We start from the raw sequence: 18,955 nt of genomic DNA on the forward strand, positions 1-18,955 counted from the left end.
ATACCTCACAAACACCACCAACTGACCATTATCACTGGTGTCAGTGGACATGTCCCCTGCTGGGGAAATTCATTCTGCATTTTATATTCCCACAAAGCTGTTTGGACAAATCACCATCCAGTAGTTCAGTACTTCTGGTTGCTGTGGAATCTGAGAGTAGGATTGGCTTTATTTTAGCTGTCATTTCCTCCTTTTCTAAACATGTTGTTCATCACTTCATTATGAACAACATTATTTTATTTAAAATTTCAAAAACAAAACTGTACATATATCTGTTTTATTGCTACTAGTGTTGAAAAACCATCATTTTTCATGTTAGAGATGGCCAACGTTACCACATAAGTGTGCAGCACAAAGGTTCATTCCAGTGATATGACACAATACTGACCTTTGGCCTTCTGATTTGTTTTCAGCTTTTATACTGGAATATTGACTCTATATTGGTGTGACTTGGACTGGAAAATTCCAATATGAGTTTGACTCAGTGAATGTACACTTTGTTGATTTGGATTTTCAAATCAACAAAGTGGAAGAAACTACAGGCCTAAAATATTTCATTTGATTTTTGTTAGATCATTATAGACTCAAATAAAATATTATAATAATGACTTTTCAATCTGAAAATTAAATGTATAATCTCTAGGTAAATTGAAACCCCAATTAAAAAATATAATTCATAATGTGACATTTTTAAACATCTTTACATTGAGCACAATCGTCTCATGTACTTTTAATGTGCAACGTGGCACTCGCAGCCAAATGACAACATACCCTTTGAGAGGACACAGGTCAGTATATCGGATCACACCACTGCAATCTAAAGTGTATAAATAGTTGTAATCGGAGAGTGTAATCAAACAGATCGTTGAGGTGAGTTGAGAACCATCTGATGTCTATTTCTCCTGTCTTGGATAATGGTATTTCAGTGAATAAATATTTATCTATCTTGTAGTTATCTCAAGTCACTCCAAATTCCTCAAATACAGTTAAGAAATAACTGCAAATATACAGTAGGCTACAATATATTCATGTAGACATGGTTATGGTGGGGTCATCCCTATGTTCCCCAGGTTCTATGTTCTACTTCAGGACTTAAGGACTTCAGTGTTTTGTACTATACAATTGTATGTATAAGTACAGAACAAAGAATGGTTGTTTTTGCCATCTTTGTTGAAGAGTCTGAGCAATTATGTTTTAGTTTATTTTATGCCAGTGTTAATTTTTAGTTGGCTAAGACTAGATAGTTTAAGTAGCCTAGGCAGGCCTAAAGTTCAATGGATTGTTCAAAGACTGAGCATAAATCAGAATTTGCTACTAAAAGTAACACTAAGACTAAGTTGCTAAAATACTTTTAGTCTTACTAGAATTACTAAGTTAGGTTTCTGGTTTAGGTTGGGGAACAAAGAACCTTTTTTGCATGGTGGGGAACATAGAACCTGGGGAACATGGGTACGCTCCCGTTATGATTTGTGTGTGTATGTGTTTTTACATCGTATATTGTATTACAGGTATACCGTGTTATGGTCATTATGAAGGTGTTTGTGGTAATCCTCGCTCTGGCACTCATCTCGGGTGAGCTCACATCTACTAAGAAACTAAAACACCCACGACATGAGATAAACATTATTCTATGAGTATATTGCATTTCCCATCTGATTGATTGATTGGGGGAGTCCCAGTTTAAAACAGTTTGACTGTTAAGGGTTAGTTCTAAATCTCTTCTAATCCCAATGTAGGAAGCCAAGCACAGAAAGATAATCAAGATGTTACATTGAGGTGAGATATATCCCATTGTTTGTGATAATGCCCTTCCTCACTTATATTATTCCTGAATGTAAAAACAATATTGGCACTACAAAAAACTCAAAACAATTCCCTTAAACACTAAATCATTTATCTCTCCCTGCAGCACATTCGTCCAAGCCACCATGGCTGAGCTGGCCAACATGGCAGACAACCTGCAGAGGCTGGGACCAGTGGTGGAGCGTGTGGCGCAGGACCTATATAGACCCACGCAGGAGCTGGGAAACAAGCTCCATGGTGCGGTGGTCGGGGCCTCTGGTCGTGTGGTGGAGCTCGCACAGGAACTGCAGACTGTCATGGAGCAGAGTGCTGAGGATGTCTGGAACAGAGTCAGCCCCTACACCCGCAAGCTGAAGAAGCGTCTGAACAAGGACAGACTGGAGATCATGAAGTGAGTTAGTTTGGTGTGGACGGTTAAAGGTGGATTTTGTAGTGGTTTCTCCACTCCAGGGGGCCTAGTAGCAAACTGGTGCATTTCATTCAGGCTAATCTAATCTGACATATTTTGTTTTCTCCTAGCTGCCACACGCTAATGTATACTAGATGTACCTGAATATTTTACTTACAGTAATAACTGATCAGGTGTTTCCTGCAACACTCCTGCAACACTCACGCATTAATTTATAATTTTATGAACAAATGTGTACAATACAATTTTAAATATGACTTTAATATGAGCAGCACAAGGCTGAATACTCAAAGTTATTGGAATGTACTGAATTCACTCATAGCAAACTCTACACTCCTGCTTCCTTTACCCACCCTCTTTCTCAGGAAAGCTGACATCTATTTGAACGAACTTCAGTCCTACACCTCCGATCACATGGACTCAGCAAAGTCTCGCCTAGAGCCCTACTTTGCCCATGTGCAAGACAATGCTGAGGCTAAGATCAGCACTCTTAAGCGTCTACTGGAAACTGGCACTGAGGACCTGAAGGGCCAGATGCAGGAGAATGCAGCATACATTCAACAGCAGCTGGAGGGGACATGGTTTGAGCCTTATACCTCCACGATCCGTGACACGTTACAGATCTTAAAGAGAAGATCTTAAAGAGAATCATGAAATACTGGCTGCCTGAGCACGTGTGTTTACTCAGTAAATATGATGAACTGTATGAGGAGGGAAATGTAACTAGGCATTGAAAAGAATACTGAGGACCTATAGCATGCCTGTATAAGTACTCACTGCACATGCAGCATTTACACCAGATTCTGTATTTTGATAAAATATGTCCAAAATAAACAAAACAAATGTCCTCCTGTTACCTCCATTATTCTGGTGACATTCATCATCAGTTGAACATTTCCAATGATAGAAATAAGGTCAATACTCAAAAATGACAAGTGAGAAGAACTTGACAATACTAGATTTATAACAGCACAAAAGAGAGAGGACGTACATTAAATATTAAAAGGTGACAGAAATGTAGTGTTTAGCATGCTTGTATCTGTGTATTCATCACGAGGACTTTCCAAGTGACATATCATACAACATGCAACATCTCATCATCGGAAACAGAACAATACTGAGTACTGGTGTTCACATAGACTAACAATGAGTCTCACACTATAGTGTGAGTCTTGCACTATAATAGCTTACCCTAAATTTACAAAGAAACCGTGTAAATGCACTGTATAAAATCACCATATGCAAACAAAAACAACAGTGTGACATTATAGGAAATATGAATCTTTCACAGTAGGATAAGTAAAACTTTCAAATAAAGGCACATTTCTTTTAAAACTCAGAACGCACTATAAAAACAAAAACTTTAGCAGGATATAAAAATCTGCTGCCCTTCAACAGACAAGAAAAGACAACATGTATTGATTTCACATTACATTACTACACTATGACAGGCCTGTGTTACAACATTCATTCTAAAGTCCACAAGTATATACACTTAAATCACCTCACTAATATGGTCATGGGTTACCAACTAAATTACAGATACATTTTACACAAGCTGAAATGGGTTAAATAGCTAATTGTATCATTCCTGGGTGTGTGAATAATACAAACACAAGAACTGCAGCTTTGAATCTATAATGAGGAGATACTTCCACACCTAACTAAGGTGTTAGCAACACACTATTAACACAACTTCTAGCTTAACTTCAGTGGGATATCATGGATGGTTTTATGTCATCACACATGGTCATGTGTAACATCAATATCACTGGACATTGCTTTGCTGTCATGGCTTTGATGTGATTCACTGTAGTCAGGAGTTTTATCCAAAGAGCAGTAAATATGTGAGGTATCTGTTTTAGTCATAGGTCTACACTGACCAGGCTGATGCTCATCAGAGATGAGAGATGTTTATAAATGCTGAGGACTGAGGTATATTTGAGACATTCTGATCCGAAGAGTAGTTAGTAGGAGAGGAAGCGTTGTTATTGGTACAGGTAGGGACAAAATAGGCACAACATACTGACCAAGTGACCGTTTTCATAGGGATACCTGAATATTTGCTTCTTATTGCTTGTTGAAAGACTGTGTGAAGTAGGCTACTGTATGCTCTGGTGGGAACACAATACATTACATCAAGGGCTTCTTGGCCCGAAATTGCAAACCTGACTAGATGGGTAAATCAGTGCTGGTGAATTCAGCTGAGCTATGAAAGAAAGAATAGCTCCATGTGGCTTTTGTGCTGGCAGAGGGCTGTGAAGAGGTGCCATGTGTGTTTTCAAATGGTCCTTCAAGGTGCCTTTACTGGAAAGGCTGGAGGGGGGTATAATTGTGAGCAAATTGCCTTATGTAACATCTTGTGTTTCTTCAAGTTTATCATATTCGAAAAATTCTTTCCACATGTGCGGCATTTCAAGCAGTTGCGTGGCTTGTGATAGTTACTGAAGTGAGTATTTAGGTTTTTCGCTGTATCAAAGGAGTTAGGGCATATTGGACATGCATATGGTGTCTTAGCTGCGTGATCTTGCATGTGGTCCATATAAGACCCAAGGAAATTAAACTGCAAATTACACTGAGAGCATGAGAAAGAATTCCTTTTTTGTCGTTGGTGATGCAACCACAGTTCATTCTGTCGCAAAAACTTTTGGCAGTGGGTTAGGGAACGAAAAGCAAATCTTGGGGGTTGCAGATCCATATGGTCAGACCCAGAGTTTATCACAGAGGAGGGAGCCAGGTCAGACCCAGAGTTTATCACAGAGGAGGGAGCCAGGTCAGACCCAGAGTTTATCACTGAGGAGGGAGCCAGGTCAGACCCAGAGTTTATCACAGAGGAGGGAGCCAGGTCAGACCCAGAGTTTATCACAGAGGAGGGAGCCAGGTCAGACCCAGAGTTTATCACAGAGGAGGGAGCCAGGTCAGACCCAGAGTTTATCACAGAGGAGGGAGCCAGGTCAGACCCAGAGTTTATCACAGAGGGGGGAGCCAGGTCAGACCCAGAGTTTATCACAGAGGGTGGAGCCAGGACAGCATGCTCACAATCTGTGTTTGTAGGAGAGAAATTACTCATGGATTGACCATCAGTGTTGAGGACTCTTGGTGATGGTGACTGAATGTCTATAATCACCCTTTCAGTTATTTCTGATGGGGATGAATAAGGCCTATTTTCATGACTGTGAACATTCTGGTGTCCATCCAAAAAAGAATTATCACTTGAATTGTCAACTGGATGATCTTGAACAGGTTCTGTCCATATATTTGACAGGGATGAATGACATGCCCTCTCTTCACCACTTGATTTGCAGCAAGCACTGCAATGAATACTAATCCCAGGGACATGGTCATAGTGTTGTCCACATATTTCACAGATGGAATGTTGGGTCTTAATGTGTGTTTGTAGGTGCAGTGTATACTGACACCAGTGACGGAGAAGTTGTTTGCAAAGTTGACATCTGAAATACATTGGGAGATTTATCTGTCCTTCAGCATTTTGTGTAATCAAGAAACCCTCAACGTCAACTTTACTTTTGTCTCCCTCATCACGTTTCTCAGAACAGGCCTTCGAGACTTGAGGTAAGCACAGTGATTTAAGGCTGCTAAAAGACTGACCACAGTGGGCACAGAAGAAAGGCGTGTTCCCAGAGTGCTTTTGGGAGTGACTTTTAAGCTCATTGAGCCTGTCGTTTCTCAATGTAGTTGTGTATTTTAATTTAGTATTAACTGCTATCTTCTTTGCATGATCTCCATTTATTGGATTATTTCCTTGCAAGGCATGGCTCTGTATACATAATGCTTCAGATGACTGGGACCCGTTAAAATTGCTAATTTCATTCTTATGCTTGAAGTTGATTAAATCCTCATCCAACTGAGAATTACAGAGTCTTAAATTGAGTGCCTGCTCAGAGTTCTTAGTTGAAGAATGAGAAACCTTACTGTAGGGCTCATTGCTGCGAGGTCGCTTGGACTTCTTCACTGTGTCCCATCCTGTTTTATTTCTCCTCCGTTTCTTCCTTACAGTGTGGGGTTTTATGATGGTAACAGTGGATGTGATAGAGTCAACTTGCTTGATTTCTTCAGTCGTGTCATAAGATGGTGATGCAAATGTTTCCAGTGAAGTCTCACCTTCCTTCACAAAACATTGTTCTAATGTTTCGGTTTTGCCATGCCTTTTCTTACCGGTAACAACATTCAAATCCACAGGGTGAGGGCAACTGGGGTTACCTTGGACTGATGGGCTGCAAGCAAGATCAGAGTTATTACTAAAGGCGCCATCTTCAGTCTTAGCCACTTTAGATGCTATATATGACTTACTAGTGTTTGTGGCACAACATGAAGCTTTTGTTTTCCCTGTCTCGCAAGTTCCTTTTGATTTGCTATGCAATTTCTCTTTTAAAAGAACATCAGTGTCAATGTTGGCCTTTAGTAATCTGATTGATGCATTTTCTTTCAGTGTTTGTACTTTGTACTTTTGGTGATTTACCAGTTTGTTTTCAACATCAGATGTGGACAGAATCACTTTCTCTTTTACAGCCTTGCATTTTCCTTTGTTTTTAGTTGTTACTTTCATATTCAGCTTTTTTTCAAGGGATGCATTTGATAAATCCGATATAATAGAGGCTATTGGGTCATGTTTAATATAGGGGACATTACTTTCTATCTCTAAGCATGTGGCTTTCTCCTTCACTGTTCTTTTACCACTGTTTTTCCTTTTCTGGTTTCCCCGTAAGTTATCTTTCGAAGATATGTTGAGGCTATTTTTATTCATTGACATCTTAACGGTTGACATTTTTTCATTTGCTGTAAGTCTCTCGTCCACAGCTATATTTTTCTTTTTGAGCTTTTTGTCTAGCCTGTTTTGTGTGCTGATTTTTAACGAAGTTATATTATTGTTGGGTTCTGAGATCACATCTGTGATCTTAGAACCTAACTTGGCCACCAACATTTTCTGTTGTAATCTCTTGTGTTTTTTCTTGGCCTTCACCATCCCATCTTTTGGCAGGTTTTCAGAAGTTTCAGCAGCATTTGGAAGTTTATGAGCCACTTCTTTGATTACCTCGACTGAATCAGACAGTGTCTTCTTTGTTGTTTTGCATTTTTTCTTTCCCTTTGCCTTTAAATTTTCCCCTGGGCTTTCAGTAAATGAAATGGTGAGTTCATTTTCATGTTTCATGAGATTATCAGCCATCCATGTGGCATCCTCCATGGATCTTGCCTTTCTTACCTTCTCACCTTTAGCAAAACGCTGCTTTTTGCCAATCAATTTCACACGATAAGTAATTAAGGAGACAGTCGGGATACCTTCAGGATTTGCTACTTCTTTGACAGCATGAACTAATCTGTCAGCTTTCATGTGATCCTGCTTCTTATTGTCAACCATAGCCTTGTAGTTTAAAGTATGACCTTGTGTTCGTGTCGATCTTCTCACAGGGCTTGTTAATACATTGGATTCTGTGATTTTTGAGTCTCTCTTCCTTTTTCCTTCCTTGGAAGAAGTCATAGGAAGACATGGAAGAACTTGTTGCTTGGAAGACAGTACATCCCCTTCATTGACATTACACTGTTTGGTGTTAAAGTCATTCTTTGATTCCACTTCCTGTGCTATAGCTAACAATCTAGCCATTCGAATCAGCGTCTTTTTCTTGAACGGCCTGCCGGCCTTCCTCTTTGGTTTTAGCAACTCCTCGAAGCCCTTGTATCTAGAGGTGTCCCTACGGCTTGTTTCTGTACCTGTTGTACATACAGTCTCTATGGTGTTTGCACCTCCTTTATTACAATCTCTTATGTTTTCCTGATAATTTTGAGTAAAAACGTGTTCCAAGGAACTAACAGTTTCAGCCTTTGATGATGCTGTGTCATTGCAGTCTTCTGCTATCTTAGCAATTGACATTTCTTTTATGTTGTTGCTGTTTCCTTGGCTCCACTCTTTGTTTGTTTTTTTCTTTTCAGAGGTTGTTTTAGGTACATCTTGGGTGGGTCCTTGCATTGGGTTATCATTAATGTCTAAGTCCTTGTTTTTTATTTCCTTTTTAGAAATGATTATTTTTGTGAATTTATTTTGTATTTTGGATGCAGATACTGGCCTGGGAAGTACTGGTGTGTCTTGATCCAAAACAGGGTCTTCCTGCAACTGTGGTGTAGTTATAGAGTTCACCTCTGTTGCTCCATCTAATTTGCACTCTTCCTTCATTAGCTTTTTGCTGACTGAAATAATCCTTTTACTTTTGAATGTTTTGTTCAATTCATTTATTTGTGTTGCTGTTGGATTTGCAGATATAACGTCTACTGAGTTTGTTGAATGCAACGTTTCTTTGCAGCCATCAACTCTTTTGTCTTGGACAGGATTGGTTTGAGTAATGACACTTGGAGAACTATTTGAAGGAACTGATTTTAAATGGCTTCCTTTCTGTGCGGCACAAACCTCAGGGGTGTTGGAGTCTCTGGCCTTTGACATTGCTGTGGTCTCACAATCCCACCCATGAGCAATTGTTAAGAGTTTTGCCATCTTCATGAGGGTTTTCTTCTTGCAGCGCCGACCAGGTTTGCGCTTCTGCTGTTCCTGCATTTGATGAAGAATGGAGCTATAGGACATTCTCTCTTCCTTGCACTCCGTTTCACTGCTCAAAGGTGAAAGATCCATCATACATTCATTAATATCAGCTTCTTCACCACCTCTCTCCATGAAGACAATATTTAAATTCTACAATTTATATTTTTCTCGACATTTGTTAAGTTGTCTGAATGTGCTCCTAATGGGATGTTATTTTTGCATGGCATTGGTTGTTGATGACCCTGCAAATGTTTCTTCTACCATCTACTACAGCAGTCTGCAATAAAGGGTATATGTCTGGTGAGATTGTGTGTTTATCAGCAGTCCTCTCCAAGGTCCGTAGTGTATGCAAAGAAATTCACTCTTCTCAACCAGTGCAATTGGCTACTGAAAGAGAAACAAAATGTAAAAATTCAAATGTATATGATTGAAAAGGCCCCAATAATTGAAGCATGATATTTAACTGAAGATTACCTACCCTTGGTTCTTTTTGCTGATCATTCCTCAGGGACTGTGGTGGACTTCTTCTCTGTTCCTTGCTCTCACCAATTCTTGGTTCTTTCTCATGTGCCATGGGCCTTCAATGTTTTCAGGCCAATTAATGACCCATTAGCTGAGAGAGAGAGAGAGAGAGAGAGAGAGAGAGAGAGAAAGAGAGAGAGAGAGACGAAGCAGGGACCCCCAAGTTAAACTTTTTCATAGATTTCATTGATTCATAGACTTGTTTGACAGCATCATCAGTATTGTGTAAATTAATGTGTTGTTTTTTCCTTTCTTTTTGCACATTATCTTTTGTATAAATATGCAAGATTTATGTTCATGAGTATTTTCAGACATTAACGCTCTGTTGTAGTGCAGTGCAGAATATAGGAAGAAAACTTTCATATTATTAGCAATTATTGACATCGTGAAATGGAGGATTTCATGTAAGAACACACTTTTGTTAGTTACAGACCAGGGTAAATATGAAGTTTTGCCCCAAAGTCTTATTTATTATATTATCCTTATGTCCAACGGTGGTGTGTTGTTTTTAAGCAACGTAATGGCAACGCACGTTGGACGGGTTTGAGGGGGCCTTTGAGGGGGTCAACAACGGACGACCGTCGTGGGCCCCCTACTTTTACTATTGGGATGAAAAATCAACTGCTGCGTAGTTTGCGTAGCGGGGCAGCGAACGAGAGGGGCGAGAGGGGAATTATTTCAACATAAAATGCTACATTTCGGTTCAGGGTGGAGAGGGCACTTTTCTCCGACGGTCAAAACGGCAGGGGCTAGGGCCCCTTTTTGAGGGCCGCTATCCAGCCTACATCCAGCAATTTGGTTACCCCTTACCCGATCAGCTATGAGCAATCTGGCTCCCTGCGGTATACACTAGACCACAGCATTGTAACAGGGAACAGTGAGGTGCAAAGGTTTTAAGATTAATTTAAGTTTTAAAAGTTAAATAAAGGTACAAAACATTTAAAAATAAAACATTCCAGCATGTGTGTCCACAGTATGTTTGCCTGAAAATGAATCTTTGAAATGTTTCATAGTTTTAGAAATATAGTCCTTTAAATTTTGAGAAATTTATAATGGGGGTCAATACACCGACACCACGCTAGACAGGAACGCCCAAAAACGTCACATCCGGTTTTAGCCTGGGGTAAGAATTTTCTATGGCTGCCAATGCAACTTGGTCCAATCCTTAATCACATACGGACAAACATCTATGCCGATGCTATCTAACTTGCGGAGGTATCGTGCCTTGACCACGGGCAACAGATCTTTCAACGTATGGCATTGCAAATACGTTTGATAATCTCTGCTCTGCTCAATATTGTTTTAAAAATGCCGCAAATTGCATTGCAGTGAACGAGCGCAAATCACAACTTCCCCCGGTTGTGGGCGGAGTCACAGTTTGAGGCGCTGTTTACGCGCCGTGGTGTAGATTTTGGCAAGTCAAAAACTCACCTAGAAACTCCATTCACACTTTTTATAATTCAGCTTACTATGGACACATAAACTGGAACTTTTTACTTTGAAATGTTTTGTAGTTTTTGAGTTATAGAGAGATGGGGGGGTTAGGGTGGGTGAATGGTGTGTTGGTAGTCCCGAAGCTCAACAGCACTACTTTGTCACCTGTTGGTACCATAAACATAGCCTGGCTAAAGCCAGACGCGAATCAGCCGTTGGCAAAAAATATGTGTGATATTAATCTGGCTTATTAGCCAGGCGACCATAAACATAGCCTGGCTAAAGCCAGACACAAATCACAGACAGACAGACAGACAGAGGGACCCTAGCTCTGATCCATAGCTCTAATGCGTTGCATTTAGAGCTATGTTACTCTCGACTTCCGCCGCTCGTTTGAATGCAGACCAGCCTCTCATCTTTAGCGTAAATAAAAATAGCGTTTTTGCTACTCACCAAAACAAAGGCGGGTTGTGTCATTAGAAAGCCTACTTTCTTTAGTGGAAGCACTCTGAGCCCCCCACCACACGTATAAATGGTACTTTTTGGCCAGAAAGGGATTTTTTTTCACCGGAGGAAAAATATTCTCTATGAGGTAATTATCTGGGCAATATCAGTAGAAGGCGCAGTGGAGTAACTAAAAGTATTTTTTTCCCGGTGGAAACAAAATCCCCTTTTGGCCAAAAAGTACCGTTTATACGTGTGGTGGGGGGCTCAGAGTGCTCCCACTGAGGAAAGTAGGCTTTCTAATGACACAACCCGCCTTTGTTTTGGTGAGTAGCAAAAAACTTTATTTTTATTTACGCTACAGACGAGAGGCTGGTCTGCATTCATGCGAGCGGCGGAAGTCGAGAGTAACATAGCTCTAAATGCAACACATTAGAGCTATGGACCAGATCTAGAGGGACCCTAAACATAGGGACACACATTGATGTGCATTGGAGTGGCTGCAGTGAAATCAACACATTAAATACAGCATCGTGACCTGGGTAACACAATATCACTTTGTGACACAGAAGCATAGAATAAACAATTGACTAAAGAATTTCATTTTTTTCTCCCATTGTTTCAGATTTTTTGTTTGATTCAACATATTTATTTGAGCTAAGGTGTTTATTTTCTTCTTTAATGTGATTGATTTGATGGCTGTTTTAGTTTTTATAGAGGAATTTGAATCGGTTTGACTTCACTGTTGGTTTAGTTTTGTTTATCGAGTTGTGAAACTCATGGTTTATAAACCTCTGTCCTTATTTCTTGAGCCATGCTGGCATAGAAGTGCATGTGAGAATAACATACTAACCTTTAATTATGGAGATAATCTGCCAAATGGTGACTTTGAAACCCAATACTTTGGCTTACAATCCACTGACATATAGCTCTCATGCCACAGAAGCATGGAAGATGCAAGTGAGAACAAAATACTTATTTAAACACTGGTATAAGGTGACAACGTTTCGGCCATGACTGGCCTTCATCATTCCTTTTTTTAACTTTATCTATACCTTTGTCCAGCACCAGCGAGGGACTGGGTGTGCAACCCTCTGCCAAATGGTGGTCTTGAACCCCAAACCTTTGGTTTACAAACCACTGACACAGCTCTCATGCCACAGATACATAACATGAATTAGTGGTATAACTAAATCCTTAAAGGACCACTTCATCACTTTTCAACATCTCTTCATATAATTGGTCCTCACTAATGTTCATGATAAAACACCACCATTTTCTCCTATTCAGTCTGTGTCTCATAGGAGGGCTTTGGGCAGTTCGGATACCCGTCCACCAGTGACATCATCATTAGGCAGATTTTTTTTTAAACAAGATTTGTTTTAAAATATATTTAGATTTTTATTATCGTGAGAACGATGGCTTCAACTTTTGCATTGCAACTTTTCGGGAAAAGAAAGCCTGCCGTTTCTATTAGCTTGGATTCACCATCGATGATGTCACTGGTGGACGGGTTTCTGAACTGCCCACAGCCTTCCTATAAGACACAGACTGAGTAGGAAAAAATGGTGGTATTTTATCATGAACATTAGTTAGGACCAATTATAGGAAGAGAAGTTGAAAAGTGGTGAAGTGGTCCTTTAAGCTCATAAGATTTAGATGCAGAGAGAAAGTTTTCAAACTATTGGCATCAAACTAAGAACCTTTGTATTAACAAACCACCACAGACACATGGCCTGTGCTCCAGCAGGAAGATGCTGGTGACATTTAACCAGATATGATTTGGATAAAAGCTTTAAAAAAAATCCAAGCACTGCATCAAACTAAAAAACCTTGAGTTTACAGATGTCAATGAACCCTGATCATGGATGTAGTAGAATGAGAATTCTGACTAGGGCCGGGGGAGGGGAGGCAGCCCACCTCCCTCCTCATGCTCTCTGCCTCTCTCCCTCTGGTAGGAGATAGTCCAGTAATAATGTAATTTGACCTCTAACTAATTGCAAAAAACCCAAACTCAACTGATTTTGCATCTTCAATATATCCTGAATAACAGAAAGAAAGTTGCCTGGAATTGTCTGAGGGGAAAGTGTTGAAAATGGCCTGTACAGTATGGCCACCATTGACATCCTATTATAAGGCAATATTTTCTAAATGTCCTTATGCTTTAAGTAGCATGTGACATATCAAACTAGGTTGTTGTCATGATGCTGAAGCCATTCCAAGCATTAGTTTTGCATAAAACACTCATTGGGCTAAATTTGGCCATAGCAACTTGCCAAAATGTAATGAGGTCAGCACATTTGGGCAAGTTGCTATGGCCAAATTTAGCCCAATGAGTGTTTTTATGCAAAACTAATGCTTGGAATGGATTCAGCATCATGAAAACCCCCTAGTTTGATATGTCACATGCTACTTAGAGCATAAGGACATTTAGAAAATATTACCTTATAATAGGATGTCAATGGTGGCCACACTGTACAGGCTATTTCAACACTTTCCCCTCAGACAATTCCAGGCAACTTTTTTTCTGTTATTCAGGATATATTGAAGATGCAAAATCAGCTGAGTTCGTTTTTTTTGCAATTAGTTAGAGGTTGATCCTGTATTTTCCATAGATTTCCTGTACTAAGAGGGGGGGGGGGGAGTGGTGGAGCGCATACTGCTTTTGTTCTACTACACCAAATCTCTTTGCCAAGAATAGCAGATCTACACGCTCCCAACGTGTCACAGCACGACGTTGTGAGCTAGATGTAGATCTGCTATGTTGTCTCTCCAGCTTAGTAGCCCTAAACAGAAACATTTTCAGGTCGGCATACCAATTTCATCCAATCAGAGACAATCAACAGGAAACAGGATAAACAACTGAAATTTAAAGTGATGATACAAAGAAACTAGAAAATTCGTCACATTCTGTGCGTAATGGTTGTGGATTGGCTGCTCTCACAGTCCCCGACCATTGTTTCTGCACTGAAAAACTTCCGTTTGGGGAATGATTGAGGCTAATACAATAGCCATTTTCTTGGCAGCTATCCATGGTGCTGAATTGGTTTGTTGAGGTTCGCATACGGAGATTATTCGGACTTCCTTAGCACTAAATAAAATCCTTGAAATGCAATGTTTCAATGAGTCCATTTAGCATCTTTTCTGGTTTTGTGTGTGCACGCGCGTGCATGGAGCGCAATTATACAAAAGTGACATTTCACCTTGAACAAAGGAACCTATAGCATACCTGCCATTTAGCTAATTACGGGGTTGAAGTTGTGAGGGAAATAGTGCATCTCAAAACATAGAATTAATTAGGCTACAAAATAAATGTACATTTGTCCTGCAGCCTATTTGAAACTATAATGATTTTGTTTTGTGTTTTAGCATATAGTATGAAACAGCTATAGGCTATATGAAATGCGTATTTAATACAATAATATTGTCTACGTTTGGATCCAGTAGCATACTGCAGTGTTTATTAAATCAATCTCATAGATTTGTCTTTACAAATCAAAATTCGTTATTGTGCAATGTGCATGCGCTCAGCGCTTTTGCCATGGTCTTTGCAGAAGATCCCGTCCTATTGTTTTGTGTCATATAGTATAGCGGCTACTCACCAAATACACAGCTTGACAGTTAGGAATTAATCACATCCTATACGATTCTCAGTTACTCCGTTGCCATTATGGCAAGTCGTCACCTTCACGGATAATGTGAATCAGTGAATGGAATGGTAAGGTAACGGACCGTTACATTTGATTTGAATGATTCCAGTGTTGTTATACAGCACAGAGACGGACCGGAAACAGCATCTCGCGCGTGTGCGCGCTCCCCCTGCATGGTAGCCTACATAGTGAAGGTACAACGTTTCGACCCTTGTGGGTTTTCGTCAGGTATGAGTAGGCTACTACACATCAAGTAGGCGTATTATATACAACAGCATATGGGCAGGTCAACAAGGAACAAGCTTTATTGCAATGAGGAAAATCAAGCCAGACACACCCACCACATCTGAGAGGATATGCATAAAGGGCATATCAAGCTAAGGACTCTAATTATATTGAAAATAGTGGCACTAGGGCCAACTCTTTAGAACCCAATAAGAAAGTACAGTAGTATATAGGTGCAGACAAAATGAATAGTAAGCTGCAAACCAGTAAAAACATTGCAAATGATAAAAATACTGCCTACAAGAGGAGACCATAATATAATAGCAAAAAAATATAGTAAGGTACTGCAATTACAGTACAAAATAAAGAGGACACAGCATAAGCAGCTGGCAAAAATATTTTGTTTCACAGAGCATATTTAGAGAAAGTCAAAAAGAGTGAAGTTGAATAACTACTGCAACTTTGTGAACATCTAACAAAGGTCAGTCATACAGTATAGCCAAGTTAAGCCAACATCCTGAAGGGGAAATCTCTGGGGTCTGTGTGACGGTCATAAGTTTAAAGAATGCACTGTGACCTCAAACTGAATTTATTTAACATAACCTACCTACAGTATACATGACAACTGTTGAATTGAGGAATGATGCCTCAGAGCCTCAGAGGGGCCTCATACCTGCTATGGTTTTAGCACCCAGCTGGAAGGGGGACAAGGTACATTTGTGATCTAGTTGCTTGCACTGTTGGTATTATTGTTGGACTTATGTGGTTATGTATTTTCTAATGTTTGTGTATTATGTTCTATGCTGTCATTTTGATAATTGTTTATGTATTATTGATTTATGCGTTGTTTGATGTGTGTATTTTATGCCTTTTTCTTTGTAGTTTCCACGTTGAGATCTGAATAAAACTTTCAAAACTCATCAGTCGGCTTCACCCTTTTATGGCCAGCTGGGTCCGCTACAGTGGAAACTTCACCTCAAATCAGTTCCAGGTCAGGACATCATTCCAAACCTGCATCAGGGGTAGCCAGCCAGGTGAAGGAGTCAGCCAGCCAGGTTGAGGAGGCTGCGGCAGCCAGTCGGGTTGAGGAGGGGGCAGCCAGCCGGGTGAGGCAACAGCAGAGCTCGTTGCTAAGGAGGAAGAAGATGGAGTGTGGATAAAGGAAGGGATGTAGGAAGAGCAGCAGAGGAAGGCTCTTGAGGCTCAGAAAGGTAAATTGGAGCAGCAGGAGGAGGCAGTCACCCGGGCTGACTGCTGTAATCCTGCCACGGCCTACATCCCTGGAGAGACTGTGTCCCCAACTTTGATTCACCACTCCACAGTTGCATCAGCTTCTCGTCCAGATGTCTCCCCCAACACAAAGAATAAGACTGTACACAAAATCAGTCAAGGCCACAATGAAGTGCCTCTGCCCAAGGAGAAACCCATTTTGTCAAATCAACAGGCTTCTGAGCAACTTGACCACCCAATAAGACTACTTAAATATAGAAGGTTCACAGACCAGGAAACAAAGGTTATGGAAGAAGAGAATGCAGAGGGTGGCACTATCGCCACTCTGCAGTTTTATGAAAAGGAGTTTGAGCTAATGGAGGAGTTGGGTTACAATGCCATCCCACAAATCATGTCCTCTCAATGCCTTCCTTGATAATGGTGGCACACTCAAGGTGGGAGGGGGACTCAAGGTGGGAGAAATAGTGTACAGCATTCTATTCAGAATTTTAAATGAGTATGGGGTCACGTAATTTTCTGAAATCATTTAACTGTTTTGTGTTTTTTAAATGATTTGGTGGGAGTGTAACAGACTCATACTTTTATTTTGTATGTGTAATATTCATTGTGTTTAATGTGGAGACAGGAAATCCTTTTTGACACAATTGCACCAGCTGAGGGTAATCTCTTGATTGAATCAAGCTCAACTGTGGCATGGGTTTAAAGTAACCTGAAGTTCCTGAACTCTACCTGACTGCCTCAGATTCAAGGAATGACAGAACAAGGTAGCAGCATGGAGCTGATGGAGGTTTCACAAATGTTTGGATATGTATCATGGTCACGGACAGATAAGGAAAAGACAAAGGATGGACAAGGCATCAAACGTGGAAAGATCAGAGCCTCAGAGGGACCTCATACCTGCTATGGTTTTAGCACCCAGCTGGAAGGGGGACACGGTACATTTGTGATCTAGTTGCTTGCACTGTTATATTGGTATTATTGTTGGACTTATGTGGTTATGTTTGTGTAAAGTATTATGTTCTATGCTGTCATTTTGATAATTGTTTATGGATTATTGATTATTTGATGTGTGTATTTTATGCCTTTTTCTTTGTAGTTTTCACGTTGAGATCTGAATAAAACTCATCAGTCGGCTTCACCCTTTATGGCCAGCTGGGTCCGCTACACACAAAGCCATTTGTTGTCTCCACCAGGCCAAGGCATGGGGAGAGAGTATGTTTTGCACTCTGTGTGAGTGAGTCCGTGTGTGTGTGTGTCTGTCCATCTGTCTGTGTACAGCTAATCTCTGTCACCGTTAACCCAGTCGATGCCAAATTTTGCACACACACTCCCTGGATGCCAACGATGAACCTCTGCCCCACATTTTTCAGAACGGCCTGTTATAGCGCCACCAGGAGGCCAACTTTTGAAAAACATTTTTTGATATTACTCTTCCAGATTCTGTCCAAAAAATCCCGCAAATAGTTATATTACACACTATCTCTATAGTCATGTGTTTAAGACGGATCTGTCCGATATTTCATATTCCATCCTAATTGGCTAACAATTGGCTTTCAAAGTTTGCAGGATTGCCCCGTTTTGAACAAATCATGTGAAATCTTTCACAGACTTTCCTACTAGGCTGAGGAATATATCCCACCTTTTTCACATTGGCCTGTTATAGCGCCACCAACAGGTGAATCTTTGCAAAACACATTTGGAACAAAATGCCTCAAATTATCCAATGGTCTATATTCAGACCGTGGCCATCTTGCCAGCAAGGTGCTAACTAGGTGCAACTTCCCATTGAGAGCCCATACATCCAAACAAAAGTCCTATCTAATTGTATTAAACAACTTCAAACTCACCAAAATTGCAACTGTATGAAAAGCTTCAATATTATCCTCTTTCTATCTGCAAAGTGTTTGTTTCATAAAAATCCACCGTAGACATGTTATGAGCTACTTCCTGTCAAGAAATTCCTTGCAGATGATTATTTTCTAAGTATCAGAGTATGGAAGCGCTCGTTATCAGTAAAGCAACCTCCTGCTGCAAATTCAAAACAGGTGGTACGCATGGGCCGTAGAGTGATATTCAACGAGCGCTTCCAAACTCCAACAAGTTGCACCTAGTTAGCGCCTTGCTGGCAAGATGGCCGCGGTCTGAATAAGGTCAATTGCCATCCAAGGCGTAAGAAGAAATGACACCCTTTTCACATTGGCCTATTATAGCGCCACCAGGAGGCCACAACCTGACCTGCCCTGGTGGAGACCTGTGCCCTGAGGGGCACTTTATCTAGTTGCAGTTCTGTTTCGAGTGTCTTTACGTTATGCAAATGAAACAAAACAATTCTGTTTTGGGGGCAGTGTTACCGTTTTGTGAAAGTGATTTCTAGATGCAGATGCAGCCTTAAAAAGAAAAGTGTAAACTCTCTTGTACACCCTAGCTAATAAAATATCTGAACAAATAAAAGCAATAGACACTTTATCCTATAGCAATCCCATCTGACCCCAATCATTTTTAGTCTTATACAAATAATGTTGTCTCATTAATTGGACACAAAATAAACAATTTTCATTTTATGCAACCAAAAAGTTTCTCATTGAAGAGTATTAGAATCTAAAGAAGTAAGAAGGTAAACAAAACTTCTAGCTAAACATCAAAATATGAGAAGAGCCAAGAGTGAAGTTGAAATTATTACTGCAACTTTGT

General features: G+C 40.3%; 1 protein-coding gene and 1 long non-coding RNA gene across 2 annotated transcripts; one reads left to right on the forward strand and one right to left on the reverse strand.

The window, feature by feature from the left end:
* The first annotated feature begins 1,513 nt into the window (after positions 1-1,513).
* Positions 1,514-3,049, forward strand: LOC306938797 (uncharacterized protein). Its single transcript, XM_079523115.1, has 4 exons — positions 1,514-1,572; positions 1,737-1,776; positions 1,910-2,194; positions 2,578-3,049. The coding sequence occupies exons 1-4, from the start codon at positions 1,521-1,523 to the stop codon at positions 2,852-2,854; spliced, it is 654 nt and encodes a 217-aa protein (XP_079379241.1). The 5' UTR covers positions 1,514-1,520; the 3' UTR covers positions 2,855-3,049.
* Positions 3,050-3,158: 109 nt separating this feature from the next.
* LOC306938799 lies at positions 3,159-15,027 on the reverse strand. The gene is made up of 3 exons (XR_013791771.1): positions 14,762-15,027; positions 9,238-9,372; positions 3,159-9,146 (listed from the first exon to the last, which is right to left on the reverse strand). It is a non-coding gene; the product is annotated as an uncharacterized lncRNA (long non-coding RNA).
* Positions 15,028-18,955: the final 3,928 nt, after the last annotated feature.

The sequence above is a fragment of the Electrona antarctica genome (genome assembly GCF_951216825.1).
Source record: "Electrona antarctica genome assembly, chromosome: 15".
NCBI classification, from domain to species: Eukaryota; Metazoa; Chordata; class Actinopteri; order Myctophiformes; family Myctophidae; genus Electrona; species Electrona antarctica.

Bases quoted from the DNA above. Each gene is read 5' to 3' on its own strand.
- LOC306938797 (XM_079523115.1), top strand. From the start codon at position 1,521: ATGGTCATTATGAAGGTGTTTGTGGTAATCCTCGCTCTGGCACTCATC. The intron at 1,573-1,736 runs GTGAGCTCACAT...ATCCCAATGTAG, and splicing joins CGCTCTGGCACTCATCTCGG to GAAGCCAAGCACAGAAAGAT. The intron at 1,777-1,909 runs GTGAGATATATC...CTCTCCCTGCAG, and splicing joins AATCAAGATGTTACATTGAG to CACATTCGTCCAAGCCACCA.